General features: G+C 44.8%; 1 protein-coding gene across 1 annotated transcript in view; it reads right to left on the minus strand.

Annotated features, from left to right (window-relative positions):
* Window positions 1-403: 403 nt before the first annotated feature.
* Window positions 404-20,997, minus strand: part of PHF19 (PHD finger protein 19) — a 31,320-nt gene continuing 10,726 nt past the window's right edge. Inside the window, exons 4-15 of the mRNA XM_036751122.1 lie at window positions 18,653-18,748; window positions 16,258-16,358; window positions 15,216-15,364; window positions 13,586-13,681; window positions 12,490-12,558; window positions 11,912-12,032; window positions 10,411-10,478; window positions 6,143-6,319; window positions 5,366-5,447; window positions 3,392-3,477; window positions 2,514-2,609; window positions 404-2,187 (exon numbers count right to left, since the gene is read on the minus strand). Of these exons, the coding sequence (XP_036607017.1) occupies window positions 1,845-2,187; window positions 2,514-2,609; window positions 3,392-3,477; window positions 5,366-5,447; window positions 6,143-6,319; window positions 10,411-10,478; window positions 11,912-12,032; window positions 12,490-12,558; window positions 13,586-13,681; window positions 15,216-15,364; window positions 16,258-16,358; window positions 18,653-18,748 (1,484 nt within the window). The 3' untranslated portion in view covers window positions 404-1,844. The remainder of the gene's footprint in view (window positions 2,188-2,513; window positions 2,610-3,391; window positions 3,478-5,365; window positions 5,448-6,142; window positions 6,320-10,410; window positions 10,479-11,911; window positions 12,033-12,489; window positions 12,559-13,585; window positions 13,682-15,215; window positions 15,365-16,257; window positions 16,359-18,652; window positions 18,749-20,997) is intronic.

Raw genomic sequence — 20,997 nt, forward strand, 5'->3', positions numbered from 1 at the left:
TACTGCCACCTTTAGGCTGTTAGCTTGGCATCCATTGGCAGATCAATATACAAACATACAATCAATCCAGAAGGCTGTAGAATGTAGAGCATACTGCCTTTGAAGTCAGAAGACCTGGGTTCAAATCCCAGCTCTGGTACTTGCTATTTTTGTGACTTTGGGCAAATCACTTAGCAGAAGGTTGAGAAATGGAAGGAAGAGATCACTGGGGCCAACCTCTTCATTTTACAGAGGAGGAAAATTAAGGCTCAGAGAGATTTAGTGATTTTCCCGAGGTCACATGGATTATAGCAAATGGAAACAGGAGTCAAACCTGGAACATATAGCCTGAGAGGCCATCCAGTCTCATTTTACCATTGAGGAAACTGAGGTCAAGAAAAATTAGGTGACTCATCCAAGGTCACAGAGGCAGGATTTGAATCCAGGTCCTGACTCCAGAGTCAACCTTCTTCTAATCCTTGAATTCCCAGTCTGATGCTCTTCCCCTTACACTACCTCTCCAGTTCTTTATCTGTAAAAAGTGAGGTTGAACTAATTGCCTTATGGGGTTTCGTTGAGACCTAAAGTACCACAATCCTCGTTATAGCATCCCTTTTCCTAAAAACACATACCTCCAACACCCACCTCCAGGGAACTGGCTAAAGGGCTTGTTCCTAGGAAAGGCTGTACTTAATGAATCCATCTGACTGCCTCCAATAAAGGGGGAAATCCGATGTGTGTCTAGAATCCAGGGAAGGGAAGAAGCTAGGTTTGGGGCACTGCCTTTGGTCAAGTTCTTGTCTTCCCTCCTCCCCCAATCCAGGACTCCCAATACAGAAAGCCCTTTAGTGACCAAGTGATTTCTATCTTAGCTTCGCAGCAAAGTTTGGGGGGAGGAGGGGTGGGGTTCGGTTATGTCAAGAGGGAAATGGAGACTCTTCAAAGTTAAATGCCATTCCATTAAGGTAAGAAATAAATACAATGGAAAGAAATGACCCTTTCTGTTGTTCATTCTCGGTGGGTATGGTGGGGGTGCGGGCCTCTCATCCAATAGAGGAATTTCTCTGTCCCATAAGGTGAGCAATATGAGGTTGCATTGATGTCTTTGTCCTACTCATTATCAATCTTCCCTTTACTCCACCAGTGGAATCCACATTCACGTTGGGTGGGGGAAGACAGGAGATACAGCTGCAAGAGGCAACTAGTGGGAGGGTCTCCTTCACACTCCAGAGAGATGAACTCCACCCCACTATGCTAAAGGTGCTCTGATGCCATGAGAACATCTTGCCCAAGGTCAGGTCAGAGAAAGGCATGTAGCAGCTGCCCTCTGCATATATTCAGCTACTAAAATAATATAGCTTGGGGAAGGGTGGAGGAATGGGGTGGAGAGGAATAGATAAGAAAAGACAGACAAAAAAAGACAAAGGCAAACATATCATGGAACAGAAAGAAACCCCTAGATAAGTAAAACATGTAGGTAAAGAGACGAAGATGTAGAGGGAGGGAAATACGGACAGACATCGAGAAAGTAAAACAGAGACTAGGGAAGGAGACAAAAACAGAAGGAGGAAGAGGAAATTTAAAAAAAAAAAAGACACAAAAGGAGAGAAAATGAGAAGAGAGAAGTCAGTCCAAGCTAGGAGCTCAGTCAAACACCATGGGAGCTTTTATCTTAGCCTTTCAAAAAGGCATGGAATTCTAGAGCTGAGCATCACTATATTCCCATCTCCCTTGAAACCCCTGGGGATAGAGAGAAGCCCAAGAGCTTAGTAGGCCCCTGGGATAGACTTCCCTCTTCTCTCCTTTGGTTAACGAGACTCTTTAGAGACTGTCTTCACACTCTTCCCCCCATCTCCAACACTGGGTCAGTATGGGGTCGTCCCTTCCCATTCCACCAGGTACTGGACCTTCCCTTCAGGAGTCACCCTTCGAGCAAGGACCTGGTACTTTTCACCACATGCCAGCCGCCCAGCTGCACCAAAATAGTTGGTGATGGAGGACTTGAGGTGGGAAAGGGAGGAATCGTCCTCACTGATGCTCTCAAAAGTGTGGCTATCAATGCCATCATCAGGTCTCTCAGGGCCAGAGCCCCCTTCAGCACTGCTGTCTGAGGTGCAGCGCCCACCAGGCTCTGTTGCCCGCCGCTTCGCCCCTAGGGATGTGTATGCTTTGGCTGCCAGCTTCCTCTTCCGGCTGCCCACAGTCCGCCTGTCCAGGAGGGGCAGAAGGTGATGATGGGACTTCTAACTGGGGATGGGGAACTGGGTGGATCAAACTGGGGTGTGGAGGGGTTATGAGTGAGTGTTGAAGGCCCACATTATGCATACTTACTCCATACAGATGCCAAGCCTGTTTATAACCACTGCCCACCCCCAAGACACTTAGTCCCACCCTGGGTACTTAGAGTATTAGGGATGGAAAGGACCTTATAATATAGGGTATGAGAACATGGAGAACACAGACTCATGGGCTTGATGCTGGGGAAAGCCAGGGCTTGGGACCACTGTGCCAGAGCGACTCCTGCTGCTGCTCACCTGGACTCGTAGGACAGGCTGGTGGAGGCCGAGCCAGATGTGCTGGCAGCGTCGGTCGAGTCCACGTCTGAGAAAAATGTTTGGCCTGAGCTGGCGCTGAAAGAGAGAAAAGGGAAGAAGAGCAAGCTGCTTAGCCAAACCAAGGCTGCCATAGCACGTTGCAACCTAGGTCACATAGCATCATACCCACAAAGGCCCTCGAAATATGATCTAGGCCTCTCTAAAGACCATCTTGTCCATCCTCTTCTTTATACAGAGAGGGAAGCTGAAGCCTACTGAGGACAAGTGACCAGCCTAAAATCACAAGCAAGCAAGTCTCCTAACTCCCAGATCTCATGTGCCTTCTAGAACTCCAAGTTACCTCCACCTTCTCTATTAAAATAGTTGCTCCTCCCCATCCCCTCACCTCCACCCCTTGTAGAAGCATGACATAGTGGGAAGAACATCATATTTGGAAAGAGAAAGACCAAGAGCTTGGGCTTTGCCACTTGTTCTCTGTGTGACCTTGGGCAAGTCACATCCCTTCTTTGTCCTCAGTGTTTTCATCTTTATAATGAATGCAGGAGACTAGATGATCTCTTCATTCCCCTGTAGCTCTAAATCCTCTCTTTAGTCTCCTGTCTTTGTTTTTTCCCTTGGTGAGGAAATCAGGGTTAAGTGACTTGCCCAGAACCATACAGCTATTAAATGCCAAGTGTCTGAGGCTGGATTTGAACTCAGGTCCTCTTTACTCCAGGGCTGGTGCTCTAACCACTGCACCACCTAACTGCCCCTCCCTGTCTTTTAAGGACACTGGTAACACTTTCCCTTCCTCCCTACTTTTTTTTAACCCTATCTGGTATGTTCACACCTATGAGGTGGGGATTAGCCTCAATTACCTTTTTAAACTCTGAATCTCATCTAGAGTGAAGTCAAATATGCTGGCCAGGTGGTGATTGGTACTCCAGGCTGAGGTGAAGTCACTCTAAGGGCACAGAAGAAAGATGAAGAAAGTCACTGATCATCTGGCATATTGTCTGTACCCTTTCCCCACCCTCTTTTAGAAAGCCTTCCTCTTCTCTTCCCCCCCTCCCCCTTCAAAAGACCTGTGAGAGCCCTGAACCCCAACAACGGCATAAACCCTGGGAGGGCAGGAAGCGTATCCTCATCATTCCTTGGGTGCTCTGCAACATCTTGTTTAGGGCTGGGGCTCTGCTCAAGTGACTAACTTCCACGAGTCTCAGTTCCCCCATCTACAAAACGGGAAGACTACTTTTCCCCACCTCACAGGGCTATTGCAGAGAAAAGCATGTTATCAACCTTAAAATGCTGGAGAAATAGGAGTTCTCGTTATGGCTAGTGATTATTATTTGATTGGTTCAAGCTCCTGATGAAAAGCTCATGGTGAAAAGATTAGGCTTTGAGTCAGGAAATCCGGGTTCAAATCCTGACTCTGCCATTTAGTAGCTGCGTGACCTTGGGCATCACTTGCCCATCGGTTTCCTTATTTGTAATGGGGCTACTATACTGGGATATTGTAACAGATCTTTTGAGAAAGTGCCATGTGAACATGGGGCTCTTAGTTGCTTTCCAACAACCTTGGTCTGCCTTTTCACAGATAAGCTCATCATATTTCCTCCTAGTCTGTTAGTACCATGAGGGCAGAGGCCATATCTTCTTCACCTTTCTCTCTCCTGGAACCAGAGACCAAATTTAAGGAACAGGGTTCTCTGCACCTGATAGGCTGAGACTGTTTGTTAAATAGATGAGCTGCTCTTCAAGCCTTCTAACCATTAGGGTAGTGAAGGCAAAGTACCAGCTTCAGAATGGAAGGGACTTCAGAAATAATGAAGAAACAGAGGCTCAGCGTGGTTAAATGATTTGCCTAACATCATAAGTAGCAGAGACGGTACTTGGACCCAAATCCAGTGCCCTTTCCACTACATGCCTGAAGACAAGGGGCAGGAGCTCCCTAAGAGTTGCTCAACAATTCTCTCAGCACCACGACCCAAAGAGGAGCACTCCAAGTTCCTCCCAGAAGGGCGAATCTCGCCTGCTCTGAGCATCACTGTTATCTGCCCCCCACCCAACCTAACTCTTAATCACTTGGACCTAACAGGCCTAGGAATGCACAGGACTGTGGACCTCTAGCTGTCCTGTCCTCTGAAACTGACAGAGGAAGATATCCTGTTCCTTAAGTCTGGTCCCTGGTCATGGATGCCAGGGTTCAGAGATGAGAAGGTAACATTAGAGGGACATGTTCTGTACAGTGGAAAGAGTCCCAGCTTGGATTCTGGGCCAGATTGTCAATGACCCACCAGGTGACCCTGTATATATTATTTACTCTCTCTAGGCTTCCATTTCCTCACCTATAAAATATGGATAATAATCACTGCCAGGCTTCTCAAAGTTTACAGGTTCCAGAAGTTAGAGTTCAAATGGCCCTAAATAGTTGGACCATCTAGTTAAATTCCCTCATTTTATGGATGAGGAAATCAAAGACTAGAGAGGGGAAGAGGTTTGCCTTGGTCTATGGAGACAATGAATGGCAGAGCCAGGATTTCAACTCAGGTCTTCTGACTGCACATCCCTGTCCTTTCCCATCATTATACCACAAGTTTTTGTGAGGATCTAATGGGATTGTCGATGATTAAGTGCTTGGAGAAGTATAAAGCACTGTATAAATGGAGGGGACATTATTCCCACCAAAGATACTGGAGTTTTCTCGCAAACAGGGTGAGTGATATAAGGTCACCAAAATTAGGGATGGGAGGAAGAGAAGGCATATTCCTTTTTTAAATAAAGTTTTGCTGGTTTGTACAGACCCAGGAAAGTAAAAGTGTGTAGAGTAAGACAGACAGTGAGAAACTAACACTGGGAATAGCATCTTCCAACAAAAATTTTGATCTTTTTCTTCTAACAACTCGCCTTTTCTGCTGCTCATGAGGCACCGAACTGCGGACACAGAAAAGGGAGAAAGAAGAGAGTGTGTCAGCCTCCCCCCTCTTCCCCATTGTCTTGGGGAAGAAGGGAAAGGAAGGGGAATCTAATGTGGGGAGACTAAGCAGCTGGATATCCAAGAGAGGGGAGGCCAGGGCAGAGATCCAGCTGTTTACACCCTGTGGAGAGAAGTGAGTACTGGCCAGAGAGGGGAAGGGACTGGGGTCATGGAAAAAGGAAGGGATCACAGGAAAGGTCAGGGGCTTGGGTCACAGAGGGGTGGGCAGAGGGAAGGGCTGGACTCATAAGATTTTAGCAGTGGGAAAGGACAGGGGCATGGTGCCATGGAAGGTTGGGGCTGAAGGCATGGAGAAGTTGTGGTTGTAGGGGTAAGAGAAAATAAAGACTGGCATCAGGATCAGACGCAGGTGGATGATAGGGACTAACCAGGGTCATGAGAAGGCTGGAACATAGCGGTGGAAAGGGCTAAGAAACTGTTAAATTCCATGACATAACTAAGATGAGAGCCGAGGTCATGGTGCAAAGGGCAGAGGCTGGGATGGAAGGACAGGGGCTGGGTAGGGAGGGGAAGTTCAGTGTCTACTGTACTTCCCTGTCTTCTCAGGCTGGGATCTGAGGGCAGAAATGCCAAGTCACTGCTGCAGCTCCAGCCCCTCGGCCTGTGTGGGGAGCCATCCTAGGGCACTGACCTATGCTTAGTTTGGTACTTGCTCTTCCCTCTCTTCTGTAGGTCAGAGGAAGTGCTGCCATTTTCCTTCAGAGCTACCACCTTGTCAGGCAGCAGTTTACCAGGTGGGTTGGGAGGGACCCGGATCCTTAGTCGGAAGATACATTTCTTCTTCTTGATCTCCTTGCCACAGAGAAACCTAATACAACACAAGCGATATAACCAAAAGTTCTTAAGCACCTACTGTGTGCAAAAGCACTATGCTCTAAGGCAAGTGGTGGGGGGGGGATGGGCAAAGGGCCCAGGAAATGTTTCAGAGCTTATCACAGTCCCTCATCTTTGAGGTCGGAGGTTTGGCTCTAACTCAACCCCAAACACCTTCTCTACATACTCCTTGGTCCAGAGACAGACACAATACACTTGTGAGCTAGGAGGAACATGAGGTAGCCTCAAGTTCCCTGGTAACTGGGGACCCCATTGCTATTCATTGTCATTTCCTCTCTATCCTCTCAAGTCAGAAATAAAGTAGAACAAACATTATAAAGCATATACTCTACATAGAACAGAGGTTCTTAAAAAACCTGGGGTCCATGAACTTATTTTTAAAAAAATGTCTTGGTAACTATATTTCAAAAGCAAGTTTATACATTTTATGCATTTTAAAAATACTGTTCTGAGGAGTCTACAGGATTTGTCCAGTCTTCCAAAAAAGTCCACGACACAAAAAAGGTTAAGAATTTCTGCTTTAGAATACTGTGGATAAAAGACATAAGGTTTATATAAGACATGGCCCTTGGCCTCAAAGAGCTTATAGATCAATTGAGTCAGTGACATAAAACCATATACCAAGCATGTTAATTCGTATCACAGCTGAGTGCACTAACAGGCTACAAGAGAAGTCCCATAGTGAGGTCTGAGGGAGAAGATCATTACAGGCCCAGGGAACCATGGAGGACCTCCTGGAAGAGGTGGGATAACATTTTGAGTTTTGAATACTTCTCCTCATTGCACCCCTCCCCTGAATCCTTTGTCCCAAAACTTGGCTCTTGCTGTACCTCACATCTAGAAATGGAGGGAAACTTTGGGGTCACTTAGTCTGACTTAATTTGACAGATAAGGAAACTGAGGTCCCTGGGGTTGCTCTAGGTCACCAAGGCAGGCAGTGGAAGAGTTATATAATCTGAGTCCAGGCCTCCTTACTCCAGATTCAAGGCTCTTTCCCTGGTAGCACATAGCTTCTCTCGAATGCCTAGGCCTTCTTCCCTGTAATCGGTCAGATCCTACCCATCCAGTTCAAGGCCTACCTCCTCCATGAAGTTCTCCTTGGCCACTCTATTGCACAGGGAAGTCTCCCTCCTCTGCCATTTGGACTGAAACTCACCTTCACCCCTATCACATTCTTTCATTTATTCAACATGGATTAAGTGCCTACCAAGTGAACAACATTGAGAAGAAGAGTTTAGCTAAGCTCTAGGCCCCACCCTGCCCTCCCCTCATGGAGCTTACTGTCTAATACTTTCTTGCTCTTACTCTTCATGTATCATAGTTCTTTATGTCTTTGTTACACCTTCCTTATTAGAAAGTAAACTCCTACATCCAGAGAAAGAACTATGGAGTCTGAAGCAGATTATTTTCTTTTTTCATTCTGTTTTGTTCTTCGTTTTCTTTCTCATGGTTTCTCCCATTCATTATAATTCTCCTATACAACATGACTAATGTGAAAATATGTTTAATAGGAATGTATATGTAGAGCCTATGTCAGATTGCAGGCTGTCTTGGGGAGGGAAGGGGAGAAAATTTAAAACTTGTAGAAGTGAATGTTGAAAACTAAAAATAAATAAAGAAAAAAAAAAGAAAGTAAACTCCTTGGGGGCAGGAATTACATAATTTCTCATCTTTGTGTCCTCTGTACTTTAGACATAGAAGGTAATAGATAGATGGTTTTTTTTTAATTGAAAAGCTGGCTAAGTTGGCTAAACCACCTGCCTCCACAGAACAGAATCTTCTAGAAGAATCTGAGGCTAAGTAGCATTGTCTTAGGCAGTCCCAGATATAAAAACAAGTGCTTAAGGAAACTGGGTGTCATTGCCTTCACTCTTCTGCTCACCTCATGTTCACTTTAATGCATTTATCAAGAATTTGGGCTCTGTCTGGGAGGGTATGTAGAAGACACCATGCCCTTCCAGGAGACTAGAACACTCAGAATGGAAGGAAGTGTGCAGGTCTGGGAACAGGCATTCATGCAGCACCTACTCTACACCAAGCATCATGCTAATGTTAAGTACAAAAACAAAGTCATAGATTTTGAGTTGGAAGGGGCCTTAGAGGTCATCTAGTCTAATCTTGCCATTTCACAGATGAGTAAGCAAAGGCCCAGAGAGTTTAAGTGACTTGCCTAATGTCAGAGGTAACAAGGGGCCATGACTAGAATTTTAACCCAGGTCCTCTGACTCCAAACAGTGATCTTTCCACTGGATGATGCTGCCTCCCAAAGGCCAAAAGATGGTATGCAGGTCCCAAGCACAATCTATGGTAGTTGTCATGTGTCATATTAGACCTCGTCTGCTTGACCCCAGGGGCAGATGTAGAACTAGAACCAATGGCAGAAAGTTCCACAGAGGCAGACATGGGTTCAACATAAGGATGTAACAGTCTTCTACAACGGCACCTGGCTGCCTCCTGAGGTAGGGATTTCCTCCTCATCATAAGTGCCTGGTCAGAGACTAAATGCCTCATCTGAAGTCAGCATTATTCACAAGGCTGGACTAAATAAATTCTAAGATTCCATGATTTTACGAATCAAGGTCTAGATGGGAAGAGAGGCAGCATGGCACGAGGAAGAGAAAACTGGACTGAAAGTCAGAAGAACTTACTGTCTGTCACTTAGCTGTTTGACTACAGGCAAGCTGCGTAACCTCTCTAAGCCTCAGTTTGCCAAGATGTAAAGCAAGGACTTTAATGGTACTTGTTACAACTAACAGACCCAGAGCTGTTATGAACAATGTACTTTGTAAACCTGAAAAAGTATACTTTGTGATTTTGCTGGATCTCCAGTACCTACTGCATAGTGCCTGGCATACAGTAGATGCTTAAGAAATAGCAGTTGATTTAATTAATATGGATAGTTCTTTCCAACAGCAATAACAGTAATTAACAATAATAGCTAGCATTTATATAGTGCTTTCAATTCTACAAAGTGCTTTACGAATATCTTATTTGATTCTCACCATAATCCTGAAAGGGAAGTGCTATTATTATGCCTAATTTACAGATAGGGAAACTGAGGCAGACAGAAGTTAAGTGACTTGCCCAGGGTAACACAGCTAAGAAGCATCTGAGATTGGATTTTGAATTGTCTTCCTGACTCCAGGTATAGTGTTCTATCCATTACACATGGCTGCCAATAGGAATCATAATTCATCTGTTTCCTCTCATCCTGTGTAATTCTTATCCATATTTTACTTGTAAATACTCCCCCCAACCGGACTTGATGTGGGGGGGGTAGGGAAAGGAAGTATGGCCTTTAGTTCTCCTAATGTGGTTTCAAGAGAACACACAAGCTGACCACCTGCCATCCCTCACTCTTGCCACAACTTTCCTGATTACATTATCTTCCTAATGGAGTCTTATGCACTGCTTGCCTAACTCCTGGCTGGTGGCAGGTTCAAATCGCTCAGGTTCAACACGTGTCTCTGTGTTCGTGGCCTTTTGGATGACCCTCAGCTGTTCTTCTCCAGAGCCTATAACATCCCATTACCTGCAACCCTAGAGTATGGCTGAAACGGACATTAGAAAGCTGACCCTTTGTTTCAGGGAGAAGCTCAGGCCACTAAAAGCACTGCTTGATGACTCAGCCTGCTCCCTTTTAGATCTCACTCATGCACTAACAGATGGGCTCTCAGTTCAGAAAATGCTATGGGGATGTGAATTATCATTATTATCATCTATAAAATGAAGGGTTGGACCCTAGCTGATCTCAGAGGTCTCTTCCAGCTCTAATTTCCCATGTAGTAAGGCCTTTTCTAGTCTCTAGATAGTATTTCCATGAGATCACTGGGAAAAGTGTGGAAAGATGCTTTGAGTTTATATAGGCAGAAAGGAGGGCATTTTTTTTTTTGCAGGCAGGGAAGGCTTGTAGGTCTGGAAGGCTTGGAGTGCAGAGGAGGCAAAGACACAGCCTGATCAAAGGTACTGTGGTAGGAAGGAAGAGCACCAGGGTTGGGGGAAATCAAACACTTGATTTGAACCCAGCCCATCTTTCTGTCTCTCCCAGTACTGTCCCCTGCTCACCTGCTTTTGTAGCTGTTCAGTGCATTAAGGAGATGTGGTCCTCGCTCTGTCACTGGGGTGCTGGTCAGCTGAGGAAGGAATTCAATTAAACATTAAGCACCTACTATGCACCAGGCATTGCTCTAGGTGCTGGGGACACAAAGGCAAAAATGAAATAGTTCTGGATCTCAAGGAGAAATGTGAGCATTAGCCTTCAGTTTGGGACACCTGCAAAGTCTCAGGTAAGGGTCAAGTTGTTTACCCTCTGTTGCTTCAAGCTGTCTCCCTAAGCACCATACCCAATCTCAACTTTTAGGTAAGCATGACATTCCTTGAACCCCCTAAACTAGGCAGTGACTGCATGGACCTAATTATACCTCTGGCCTAGGGGCTGTGGCTGACAATTAGAGCAGTGCCTTTTGTCAGAAAGACAGTATAAAAAAGAGAAAAAGCCTGGATTTCAGGAGACCAGAATTTGAATCCTAGCTCTGCCACTGATACCACACATCCTTGATGATAAGTCACTTTCCTCTCTTGGGGCCTCAGTGTTCTTATCTGTATAAAAGGAGGGGACTGGACTAAATGATCTCAGAAAGACCTTTCCAGATCTAGCTGTCTAGGCTGTAATGTTTCAGAGCCATGGTCTTCTCATCTGGTAAGTGGGGCTAATATTCTTTGCCTCATCTATGCTACATGGTTGCCTGGAGGATCCAACTGGATTATAAAGTACTTTGGAACTGTAAAATGCCAAGAAGATATAAGATTGGGTATTGAGTACTGGACTCCAAGTTAAGAAACCTGGGCTGCAGCACTGGCTCATCTGTTTATTAGCTGTGTGGACCTGGGTAAGTCATTGTACCTCTCTGAGCCTCAGTGATGGTGTGAGGATCAATGGAGAGCTTCCTAATATTTCACGTGTATCAAAACTATGAAAAAGATGGAAGTACAAGTTTCAGTCTTTGTTAACCGAAACATGCTATTCAAAGTTTTACCAGCAGGGAGCAGTATTGCCTCAGCTTTTCCCCAGAACCCAGAAATCTCCAGTTAAAGCAATCAGTCCTCTGAACTGCCCAAACCCTACTTGCCTTGCCCTTCTTCCCATCCTTTCCCTCTCCCGACTCTCTCCCAGACCACTGAGGCTCCAGCTATGCAGAGCTGGTTTAGCAGTCCCATTATCTGAAACTGGCACCTCTGCGTCATAAATAGTCTTTTGGACTTTACATCTTTTTTAGTTCAACTTAACAAACATGCAATGAAGAATCTTGGATTGAGTCCTGGATTTGCCACGAGCTAGCCATGTGACCTTGCAAAAGTCACTTCCCCTTGATGGGCTTCAGTTTCTCTTTCTGTCAAACGAGCAGGCTGGAGAAGATGCTCTTTAAGATTATCTGACATTTCTCTTCTTCGGTCTTTTCCAGCTTCAGCAGACTGATTCTCAGCACTTAGTTTTATTTCCTTCTCTATTCTCTGCCCCCATCCCAGGCACTGCTTGCCTTCTCCTTCCCACCCCCAACCCAGGTACCTTGCCAAGCTGAAGAAGATCCCAGTGGTGATTGACAAAGGCTAGGATTTCTTCAAAATCGAAGTATTTCTTTTTGCTCTGTACTCCCAAGTTATAGAGGGCAAGGTGAACCACATCCACCCTGGGGATAGAAAGAAAAGGTTTAGAACTGGCTTATCCTCCGGGCCCCCTGCCCCATTCCCAAGTGAAGAACTGGGAGAAATGTTTCATGCTCTAACCCCAGCTTGCTGATGGGAATATCACAGCTGGAGGAAGGGGCTTACAGCTGAGGAGGGTCAAATCTAGGAATGAGTGGCAAAGAACAAATGCTCTCTTTCTTTCTTCTAGGAGGGACAAAACCAATTGATCCAGGAAAGGTCAAGACCTCTGTTCTTTTTGGCCGCACTTCCTGACCAATAATAATCACTAGCATTTACATAACACTTTTTAAAGTTGACAAAGTGCTTTACAAATATTATCTTATTTTATCCTTATAACAACCCTGGGAGGTAGGGGCTATTATTATCCCCATTTTTCAAGTGAGGAAACTGAGGCAGAGGACAAAAGATGAGATCTACCCAACCACACCCTACTCTCACCATCTTAGAGGTAGCCTCTTAATGTACTCTGGGCCCTGGTTACACACTGAGCAGAAGAACACATAGAACCTGCAAGAAAAAGGGAGAAGGGGTCAGGAACAGCTGAGAGAGCTCTGAGTGGCAGAACTGGACATCTAAGGATCTGCTGACTCAGTCCTTCTCTCTGACCTGGAACGATGCTCTCCTTCTTCACCTCTGCTGCCTAGCTTCCTTCAAGTCTCAGCTAAAGTCTTACCTTCTGCAAGAAGCCCTTCCTAGACCTCCTTAATCTCAGTGCCTTCCCTTTGAGATAAGCCCCAATTTATCCTGTTTATATTTGCTATGTACATAGTCGTTGGCATGCTGTCTTCCACATCAGACTTGAGTTCCTTGTGGGCAGAGATTATTTTTTCCTCTTTTCTTTGTATTCCCTGCACTTAGCGTGTGCCTGGCACACGGTAGGCACTTAATAAATACTAGTTAAGTGACTAGTTCATCAAGATCCTTCGACTTATCCCCTGCTTCATGTTCTTGAAAGTCCCTGGCTTTCTGAGCATTTGGTAGGCAGTTTCAGGTGTGCCCAGAAATCCAGTCGGTCCTTGCCCCCATGGACATTTGAGACCAAGGAGGAGGGAGTTAAATTAAATGGGCTTGGTCAGAGAAAAGAGATGAGGCAGAGTGGCCTTTCTCTGGAAACTTCACCATGAATACATACTCAACGAGTCAAGAGATTTTACGATAAACTTAATGGCTCTCCTCAGAATCAGGTCCTGCTCAGTATCTGAGGCTGAATGCTAACAGGAATTGGCTGCTGAGTCAGGACACAGAGAAACCAGTCCATGTTTTGTGATACAACATACACAAATAATCACACAAATAGACAATCACACACATACATAGAGAATTAGAGAGGCATACATAGTGTGGCATGGGCATACACATACATACAAAAAGTACAAACAGAAATAAATACAGACTTGTGTGAGAAAAGCAGAGAGAGTTATATACATAGATACAACTGCCTAGAGAATGAAGCATAGCTAATTTTACATGAGAACATATATATCACACACAGCCTCAGCAGCGCAAGCAGAGGGCACCTAAGAAAAACACGTACCTGTCTCCAAACATCATGGGCTCATTCAAGCACTGGGTACAGGCCTCATGAAACCATTGCCTACACCTGTAACACTGAAGCATTCTTAGGTACCACCTAGGAAGAGAAGCCCACGTCAGCTTTAGCCTCTGGGATAAGTTGGGATTGGGGGGAAGGAGGGCAGCAGGAAGGAAGGAAAAGCCAGGCAGTGAGGGCAGGGATAACTTTCTTCCCTTCCCCAAACCCAAAGAAAAATCTCTTCTGAATTCCTTCCTTTCTGGGAAACTTTTGTGACCAAAATTCCCATCAAAAAGATACATTTCTATAGGAGACAGCCAAAGCAATTTTCTTAATAGGATAATAAGCAATAATAATTCCTATTACAAGCTAACACCTTCCCTGGCTTTATACTTTTAAAAGCACTTTTCTCTTCGTTTCATCTTATTTTCATAATACCCTTAGGAGGTAGATAGGGCAGGTATTGTTAACCCCACTTGATAGATGGATAAACTGACACCCAGAGAAAGGAACTGAACTGCCTAGAGTCACAAAATGAGTGGAAGAGCAAGGACTAAAACTCAGATCTTTTCATCCTCAGTCTTTTTCATTTTTCTTCTATATAGGTCAGGATATGAGGCTAAGGTTTAAAACTGTAGTGTTCTGTAGAATAAGTTTTCTATGGATCGAATCTGGGTCTTCCATTTATGTTCTATGCCAGCCCCTTACAACCCTCCTACTTACCAACCGAAACAGTACAAATCGACCTTGTAGAATGCTTTAAGATTTTACCTCTCTTGATCTAGTTTACATCATTTGAGCCTCACAACAAGACTATGAGGAGGTGCTCCAGGTATTAATGATCATTATACTTGTTTTACAGATGGGGAAACAGAGGCTCAGATGTGACTCGCCAATGGGCACACCATTACTGTCAGAAGTAAGATTCCAGCTCAGTTCTTTCTTATTCTAGATTCCAGCATTATGTACCCCAGACACACTACTTCTTCAGTACAGGGCTCTTACACCTGTGGATCACCAATTGATGCTTGATTCATTTGTTATATTTTTCTTCTCTAGCAACTAGTTCTAGTTATCATATCCTTGCAGAAGTAAAATCTACAGAGATAAATCCAGTTCCCATCCTTCTCTAACCATTAGAAAAAAAACCAACTTGGGAAAACAGCCAGGGTGGTCTGGCAGAGAGAGAACAGGGCTCGGAGATGCCCCTGGCCTTGTTCTCCAAGCACCCAGAATTGAACACAGACAGTTCCATTGTCCTTTCCCCTGGTCCCACCCTATTATCTTTATGTTCTAGATGTTAGCTTTCTAGTGATGTGGTCTTCCTATAAACCACAGGGTTTATAGACCTCCTTCTGTCTCTAACCCATTCTAGTTGCTCTTCTGTGGATAGACTCTAGCTTATCAGGATTCAGAAGCTAAGGACTGGAACAGTACTCTAGAGAGGGTCTGATCAGGGTAAAGAATGGTAGGACTAGCACTTCTCTGGGATCTCAATCATCATTTACACACCACCCCTGTATTTGGGGCCAACACCTGTGCTCCTGATGCCTTATGCCAGGTCATCTCCATGAGTCCCATTCCCGCCTCCCAATAACCCCAGCTGTCACCAGGAAGGTGGCCAGGCCCTTACTCTCCAGGACCTCCACAGTAGCAGTAACACTGCTGCTGGTTGGTCCGATGTGGGGAGTCCCAGTCTAGCTCCTCTGGCTTGTAAGAGAGTACCATTTTCACTGCTTGCAAGGTCTTGGCAATGGCTCCTTTCTTCAGTGCGCCACCTTTCTGGGGAGGAGATAAGGACAGTGCATACAAGTCATTCCAAGGACCCCAGAGGGTTCCAAGAGAACCCAGAGCCTCCCTAACAAGTGTGTCAATAGCAAACGTGTGGGACAGTCAGTCAGTTGGTCAGTCAGGTAACAAGCATTTTTTAGGCTTTTACTATATGCCAGATACTGCTAAGTACTGGGGATGCAAAGAAAGGCAAAGACTTGGTCTCTGCCTTCAAAAAGCTCATGATCTAATAGAAGCGAAAACATGCAAACAACTGTGAATGGACCATGGAAGGTAACCTCAGAAGGAAGCCACTAGCAGTTGGGGAGAACAGGGCAAAACCTCCTACAGAAGATGGGACAGTCCAGCCATCTGTGGGTACTACATTCACAAGGAACTTAACAATGCTAGGAATCTCCTGGATAAATATGAGGAGACTGGTACATGGATAAAACAAATGTGGTTCAATGACTGGCAGCTGGAATGGGTGACTCATTCCCCACCCAAAAAGAGCTGTCTCTGTTTCCAGGGACAAATAGTCTGGGGAGGAGGTGATAAGAATCAGACTTGGGGTCTGGGAACCACCAGTGTCATAGATCCATGGTGGAGGTGGGGGGAGGGGGAAGGAGAGAGAGAGAGAGAGAGAGAGAGAGAGAGAGAGAGAGAGAGAGAGAGAGAGAGATTTGGGAGGGACCACAGACTAGACAGACAGAAATGGAGAGAGACTGTTGAAGAGATTGGGAAAGAGAAAATATAGGATTATAGAATGTCAGAGCTAGAGAGTACTTTAGAACATACAATGTCAGAGCTTGAAGAGAGCTTAGAGATTTATTTCTGTCATTTTTCAGAGAGAAGGAATAGGAAAAGACTGATAGAAAGAGACAATCTAGGGCCTGAGGGCTCACCCGCACAGCCAGAGCGAAGATACAGCGTCGGCAGAACCATGGTGTTAGCAGGGGCCCTTCGGTGCTGCTTGCAATGGGGATATGGCATTGCTGATGGTAACCTATGAGGGGGCAAAGGCAGAGAGTGTCCCCAGGGAGCTGGAATGCAGAGGCTGGGCAGCTCTTCATGGAAGCCACTATTCTGGGAAAAGAAGCTCTGGCTACCATGATGAGCTACAGTCCAATTCTGGGGCTTCTCCTCCAGGCCAAGCCAAAAATTATTCATCCCACCTAGCTCACACATCCCCCATTCCTGAGCAGTGGGTAAGCAGTATTCTTTCAAACCGAGGAAAATGAAGTAGATGGTGATTTCCTCCTTACCCACACTCTTTCCAATTTGCTGCCCTCCCAAACACACATACACATGTGTATACATACATACATATACAGAGTACAAGCACAGATTCACACACATTTATATATACAAGTGCACATATATGCATACACATACTCACATATCTATACAACCTCATATACATGTGTATTATGCAAAGAGTCACCAGACCATGTTCTGGGTGTTTTCTCCTCACTCCTCAGACCTTAATGTCCTCTCTAGGTCCAGTTGAGGAAAGCCAAGTGCTTAGAGAGCTAGGACTCTGAAGGATCTAGCTTTTACTTGGTGACATATTCTGCTTATGAGAAGGCAGCCAGGGAGAATGGCCAGGGAGAATATGCCAGTGTTACTTACGAAGGGGGATCTCTCAGCTTCAGGTTATCCACTGCTACCAGAGCATGAGCTAAGGCATAGGCTCTAGGCAAGGGCCTAAGAGGAAGAAGACTGAAGAAGCTGGTTTACATCTTGATAGCTAGGACCTCAGATCTTAGATGGATAGTTCCCAGTTTTTCTTTCAGGAAAACCCAACTGATTGATAATGTCATGAAAAAGCCCAGAGCTAAGGAAGGAAAGAAGGAAAGGAGGCAGAGCCAAGGCCGGCTAAACAGGGTAAAGTGGGTAAATATCTTCCCTTTTTGTTCTATCTCTTCCTCAACCAAATCTCCTCGTCAGGACCCCAGGTCTGCCATTATGGAGCCCTTAGGCAATGCCTCAAGTTCTGATCTTTCCCATTGCTATCCAAATGTTACATATACAGTATCATGACCTCCTCAGCTATCTTCTCTCTCCTAGGGTTAACTAGAAACAGTATAGTATTAATAAAAAGATAATTTGTTCATATTAGAATCAGATGATCTGGGTTTCAATTTCAGTGCTGCTACATACTACCTATATGACCTTGGACAAGTCATTTGCCCTCTCTTGAAGTCTATTTTCTCATCTATAAAACTGGAAATCTGACCTATTGTCTGTTTTTGTATTACCTGAGAGCTCAGAATGGTTTTTAGGTTTTAAAATCTCTCAAGCCACACAAAAAGAGTTGGCAGGCCAGATTTGCCCCATGGACCATCATTTGTTGACCCTTGGTCTAAATGACCTCAACTGTCCCTTTCAGCTCTGTAGCCTATGCCCTAGCTCATGCTATAGTAGCAGCAGGTGACCTAAAGCTGAGAGATCCCCCTTCTTAAGTAACACTGGCATACTGGCAGTGGCTTTCAATGCCTTCCAAAGGAGGAGAGGATGTGGGAGTCCTGAGCATGTTGCCAGGCTGGCAGTGGAGCTCTCCGAGGGAGAGGCCTTATCCTGGGGCCTCAGCATAGGGGTACTGTTTGGTGAGCTGGAGATTTCACTCCAAAAGGAGAAATGTGAGCAAACGATCAGGACTAAACATGGCGGCCTCAGTCATATGTGAAGCAATACCAGGTAGTCAAAGGAGCATTGACCCTAGAGTCAGGAAACTTGGATTGAAATCCTTGACTCTGGCACTTACTCGCTGTGATTTAACCTCTCTGAACTACCCGTTCTTTCTTTGTATAATGGGAAAATATTTGCACTGCCTACTTGGCAGGACTGTCTGTATAAAAGTGTTTTGTACATCTGAAAACGCTATAGTAACGTGACTTATCTACCATTCTGTCAGCTTTTTTCACCCCTTATCTCCTTCCTCAGACTCCCCTTCCACCTCCTTCTGGGGTGGAGTCATCAACTGTAATGGCTCACAGAGCCTGTTCGCCTAATAGTGTTGTGAGAGAGGTAATGCTGATATAATTATACCCATTTTACATGGGAGGAAATGGAGGTTCAAAGAAGTTATCCAACTTGCCCGAGGTTATACATCTCCTAAGTGTTCCCCATTCTATCCTAGGCAGCTGCCCAGCAAAGGCGAGGTCAAGGGTGAACTTCTAGGGACAAAGTTAGAGAAGAATGGCAGAGCCACAGGGAGCGCTGCTTCTACCCCAAACAGGGCAGATTTGACCTCAGATTGATCCCACTGTCAGCTCCGACTCCAGCACTGTCACTCACCAAGACCACACTTTCCACAGATGAGAATTTCATTCAGGGGTCCAGATGTTTTTCCCAGACAGATGTTGCATTTGGGTTCTTCGCCTGGAACGCCAGCTAAAAGAGGAAAAAAAACCAGTGAAGAGTCAGGAAATGAAGGCCAAAGGCTCTCCCATCAATGTTCCAACTGGAAAGGACCTTAGAAGACAAAATGCTAGAGTAAATTCGGAATGATGGGGGTAGAAGACACTTAGACATGATTTAATCCAACCAGCACAGTACGGTAGAAAGAGTGGTGGATTTAGAATCAGACTACCTGAGTTCTTATCCCATTCCTACCACTTACCACCTGTGTGAACTCAGGGCAAATCATTTAGCCCCTCTGGACCTCAGTTTTCTCCTCTGTAAAATGGGGGGGGGGAATAGACCAGCCCAGCCTCTAAGGTCCTTTCCAATGCTTAAATCTGTCATCTTGATTCAGTTTTACAAATTATTCCTAGTTTATATCTCAAGCAAATGCTGGAATCACAAAGACAAAAATGAAATAGACCAGGACCTCAAAAGGCTTAGTTTTTACCCACAAAATGAAATGAATGTAAGTGCTAGGGAATGGAAGTGACTGGTTCAAGATCACATAACTTATAAATAGCAGAGCCAGGACTAGAAACAAGGTCATCTTGCTCCAAGTAACCACACAGTAAGTTAGCTCTCACAATGGAATGAATGAACACTCATTTGAACATCTAAGGGTATGCCTAGCCCTGAGACAATTGGGAAGGCCAGAAGAGACTGGCTCTCTACTAGGGAGCCAGAGAATTTTAGAATGCCCAATGAACTAATAATCTTTTAGGGAAGATATGACTCAAGACTCCTTCAGGCTCTGAGGGCACTACACTATGTTTACTGACCTGCTAGTTCCTATAAATGCTAACTAAAAAAGCAACTCAGGGAAAGTGCCCCAATTTCCTCATTATGAGGTTGAATTACTAGATCATCTCTAAGGACCTTTCTATTTCTAAATTCTGTGATTCTCTGAGGGACTACTTGCGATCTGCCTTCTTGTCTCAGTTCTGCCATTAACTATCTGGGTAGCTTTGGACTCCGGACAAGCTTGGCAACTTTGCCTTTCTTTTAACCTCAGTTTGCATAATGAAAGAATTGGACTAGATTATGCTTAAGATTCCCTCTAGTTCCAAAAGCTGCAATCATATGAAGAGAATAACACTGTTTTGGATTAAAAAAAAGGCAAAAAACTTTGGTAGGGGTAGGATAAGATAAGATGATTTTTTTTTTCTGAGTTGAGTAGTACCTGTTTCTTAGGAGAATAAAAAGACCATGTTCTCATGGGACAGGATGTGTGTTCAGATACTCCACTGTTCACCCAGCAACTGACTGGACCTGCTACAAACTAGCCTGTGACTCAGGGTCAGTTTGTTTTGTTTTGTTTGGCTTTGGCCCTAATTAGTAGGTCTTATAAACTACACAATTCCCTAGGTGATAGTGTGGCTAGCTAGGAACACAATAGGCTATCACTAAAAGATTTGTCTGAGGAATCAGGGCATTAGGGTTGATGATAGAGCACCAGCCCTGAAGTGAGGAAGACTCCTCTTCCTGAGTTCAAATCCAGCCTTAGACACTTACAAGCTGTGTAACTCTAGACAAGTCACTCAACCCTGTTTGCCTTAGTTCCCTCATCTGTAAAATGAGCTGGAGAAGGAAATGGCAAACTATCCCAATATCTTTGCCAAGAAAACCCCAAATGGGATCATGGAGAGTTGGATACAGCTGAAAAACTACTCAACAACCACCTTTCTGGAACTAACTTCCTGTGTCCTTGGGCAAATTATTCCTTCTCTTCGAGTTTCAATTTTCTCTACTCTAAAATGGAGGGAATCATAAGATCTAGGCCTAGAAAGGATCTCAGTGAGAATTTATTCTAATTCCTACATTTCAGAAGAGGGGATCAAGAGAGAAGTGACTTGTTTAAGGTCACACATCAAGTTGTAGAACTAGGATTCAAACTCAGATCTTTGGAATTTTCTATCTAGTGCTCTTTCCACACCACCCCTCTAAGAGGTTTGGGAGAGCATCTTTAGGATCCCTTCCTGTCCTAACATTCTGTCTTTATTCAAACATCATGCCACTCATCACCCGTGGCACCTTGGGCAATAGCAGACGGTATCTGAATTAAATGACCTTTGCTACATTCTTTCTTCCCATTTCTTCCATCCTAGCTTCCCAATGGAAGACTGAATCTTCAAGGTATATGGGGGGGGTGGATCCTCCTCATGGCAAACTGAATTAAATTATCAGCACTTCGAAAGTATATGATGAATGAACGAATGAGTAAATCAATGAATGAGCAA

Source organism: Trichosurus vulpecula, chromosome 3 (genome assembly GCF_011100635.1).
Source record: "Trichosurus vulpecula isolate mTriVul1 chromosome 3, mTriVul1.pri, whole genome shotgun sequence".
NCBI classification, from domain to species: Eukaryota; Metazoa; Chordata; class Mammalia; order Diprotodontia; family Phalangeridae; genus Trichosurus; species Trichosurus vulpecula.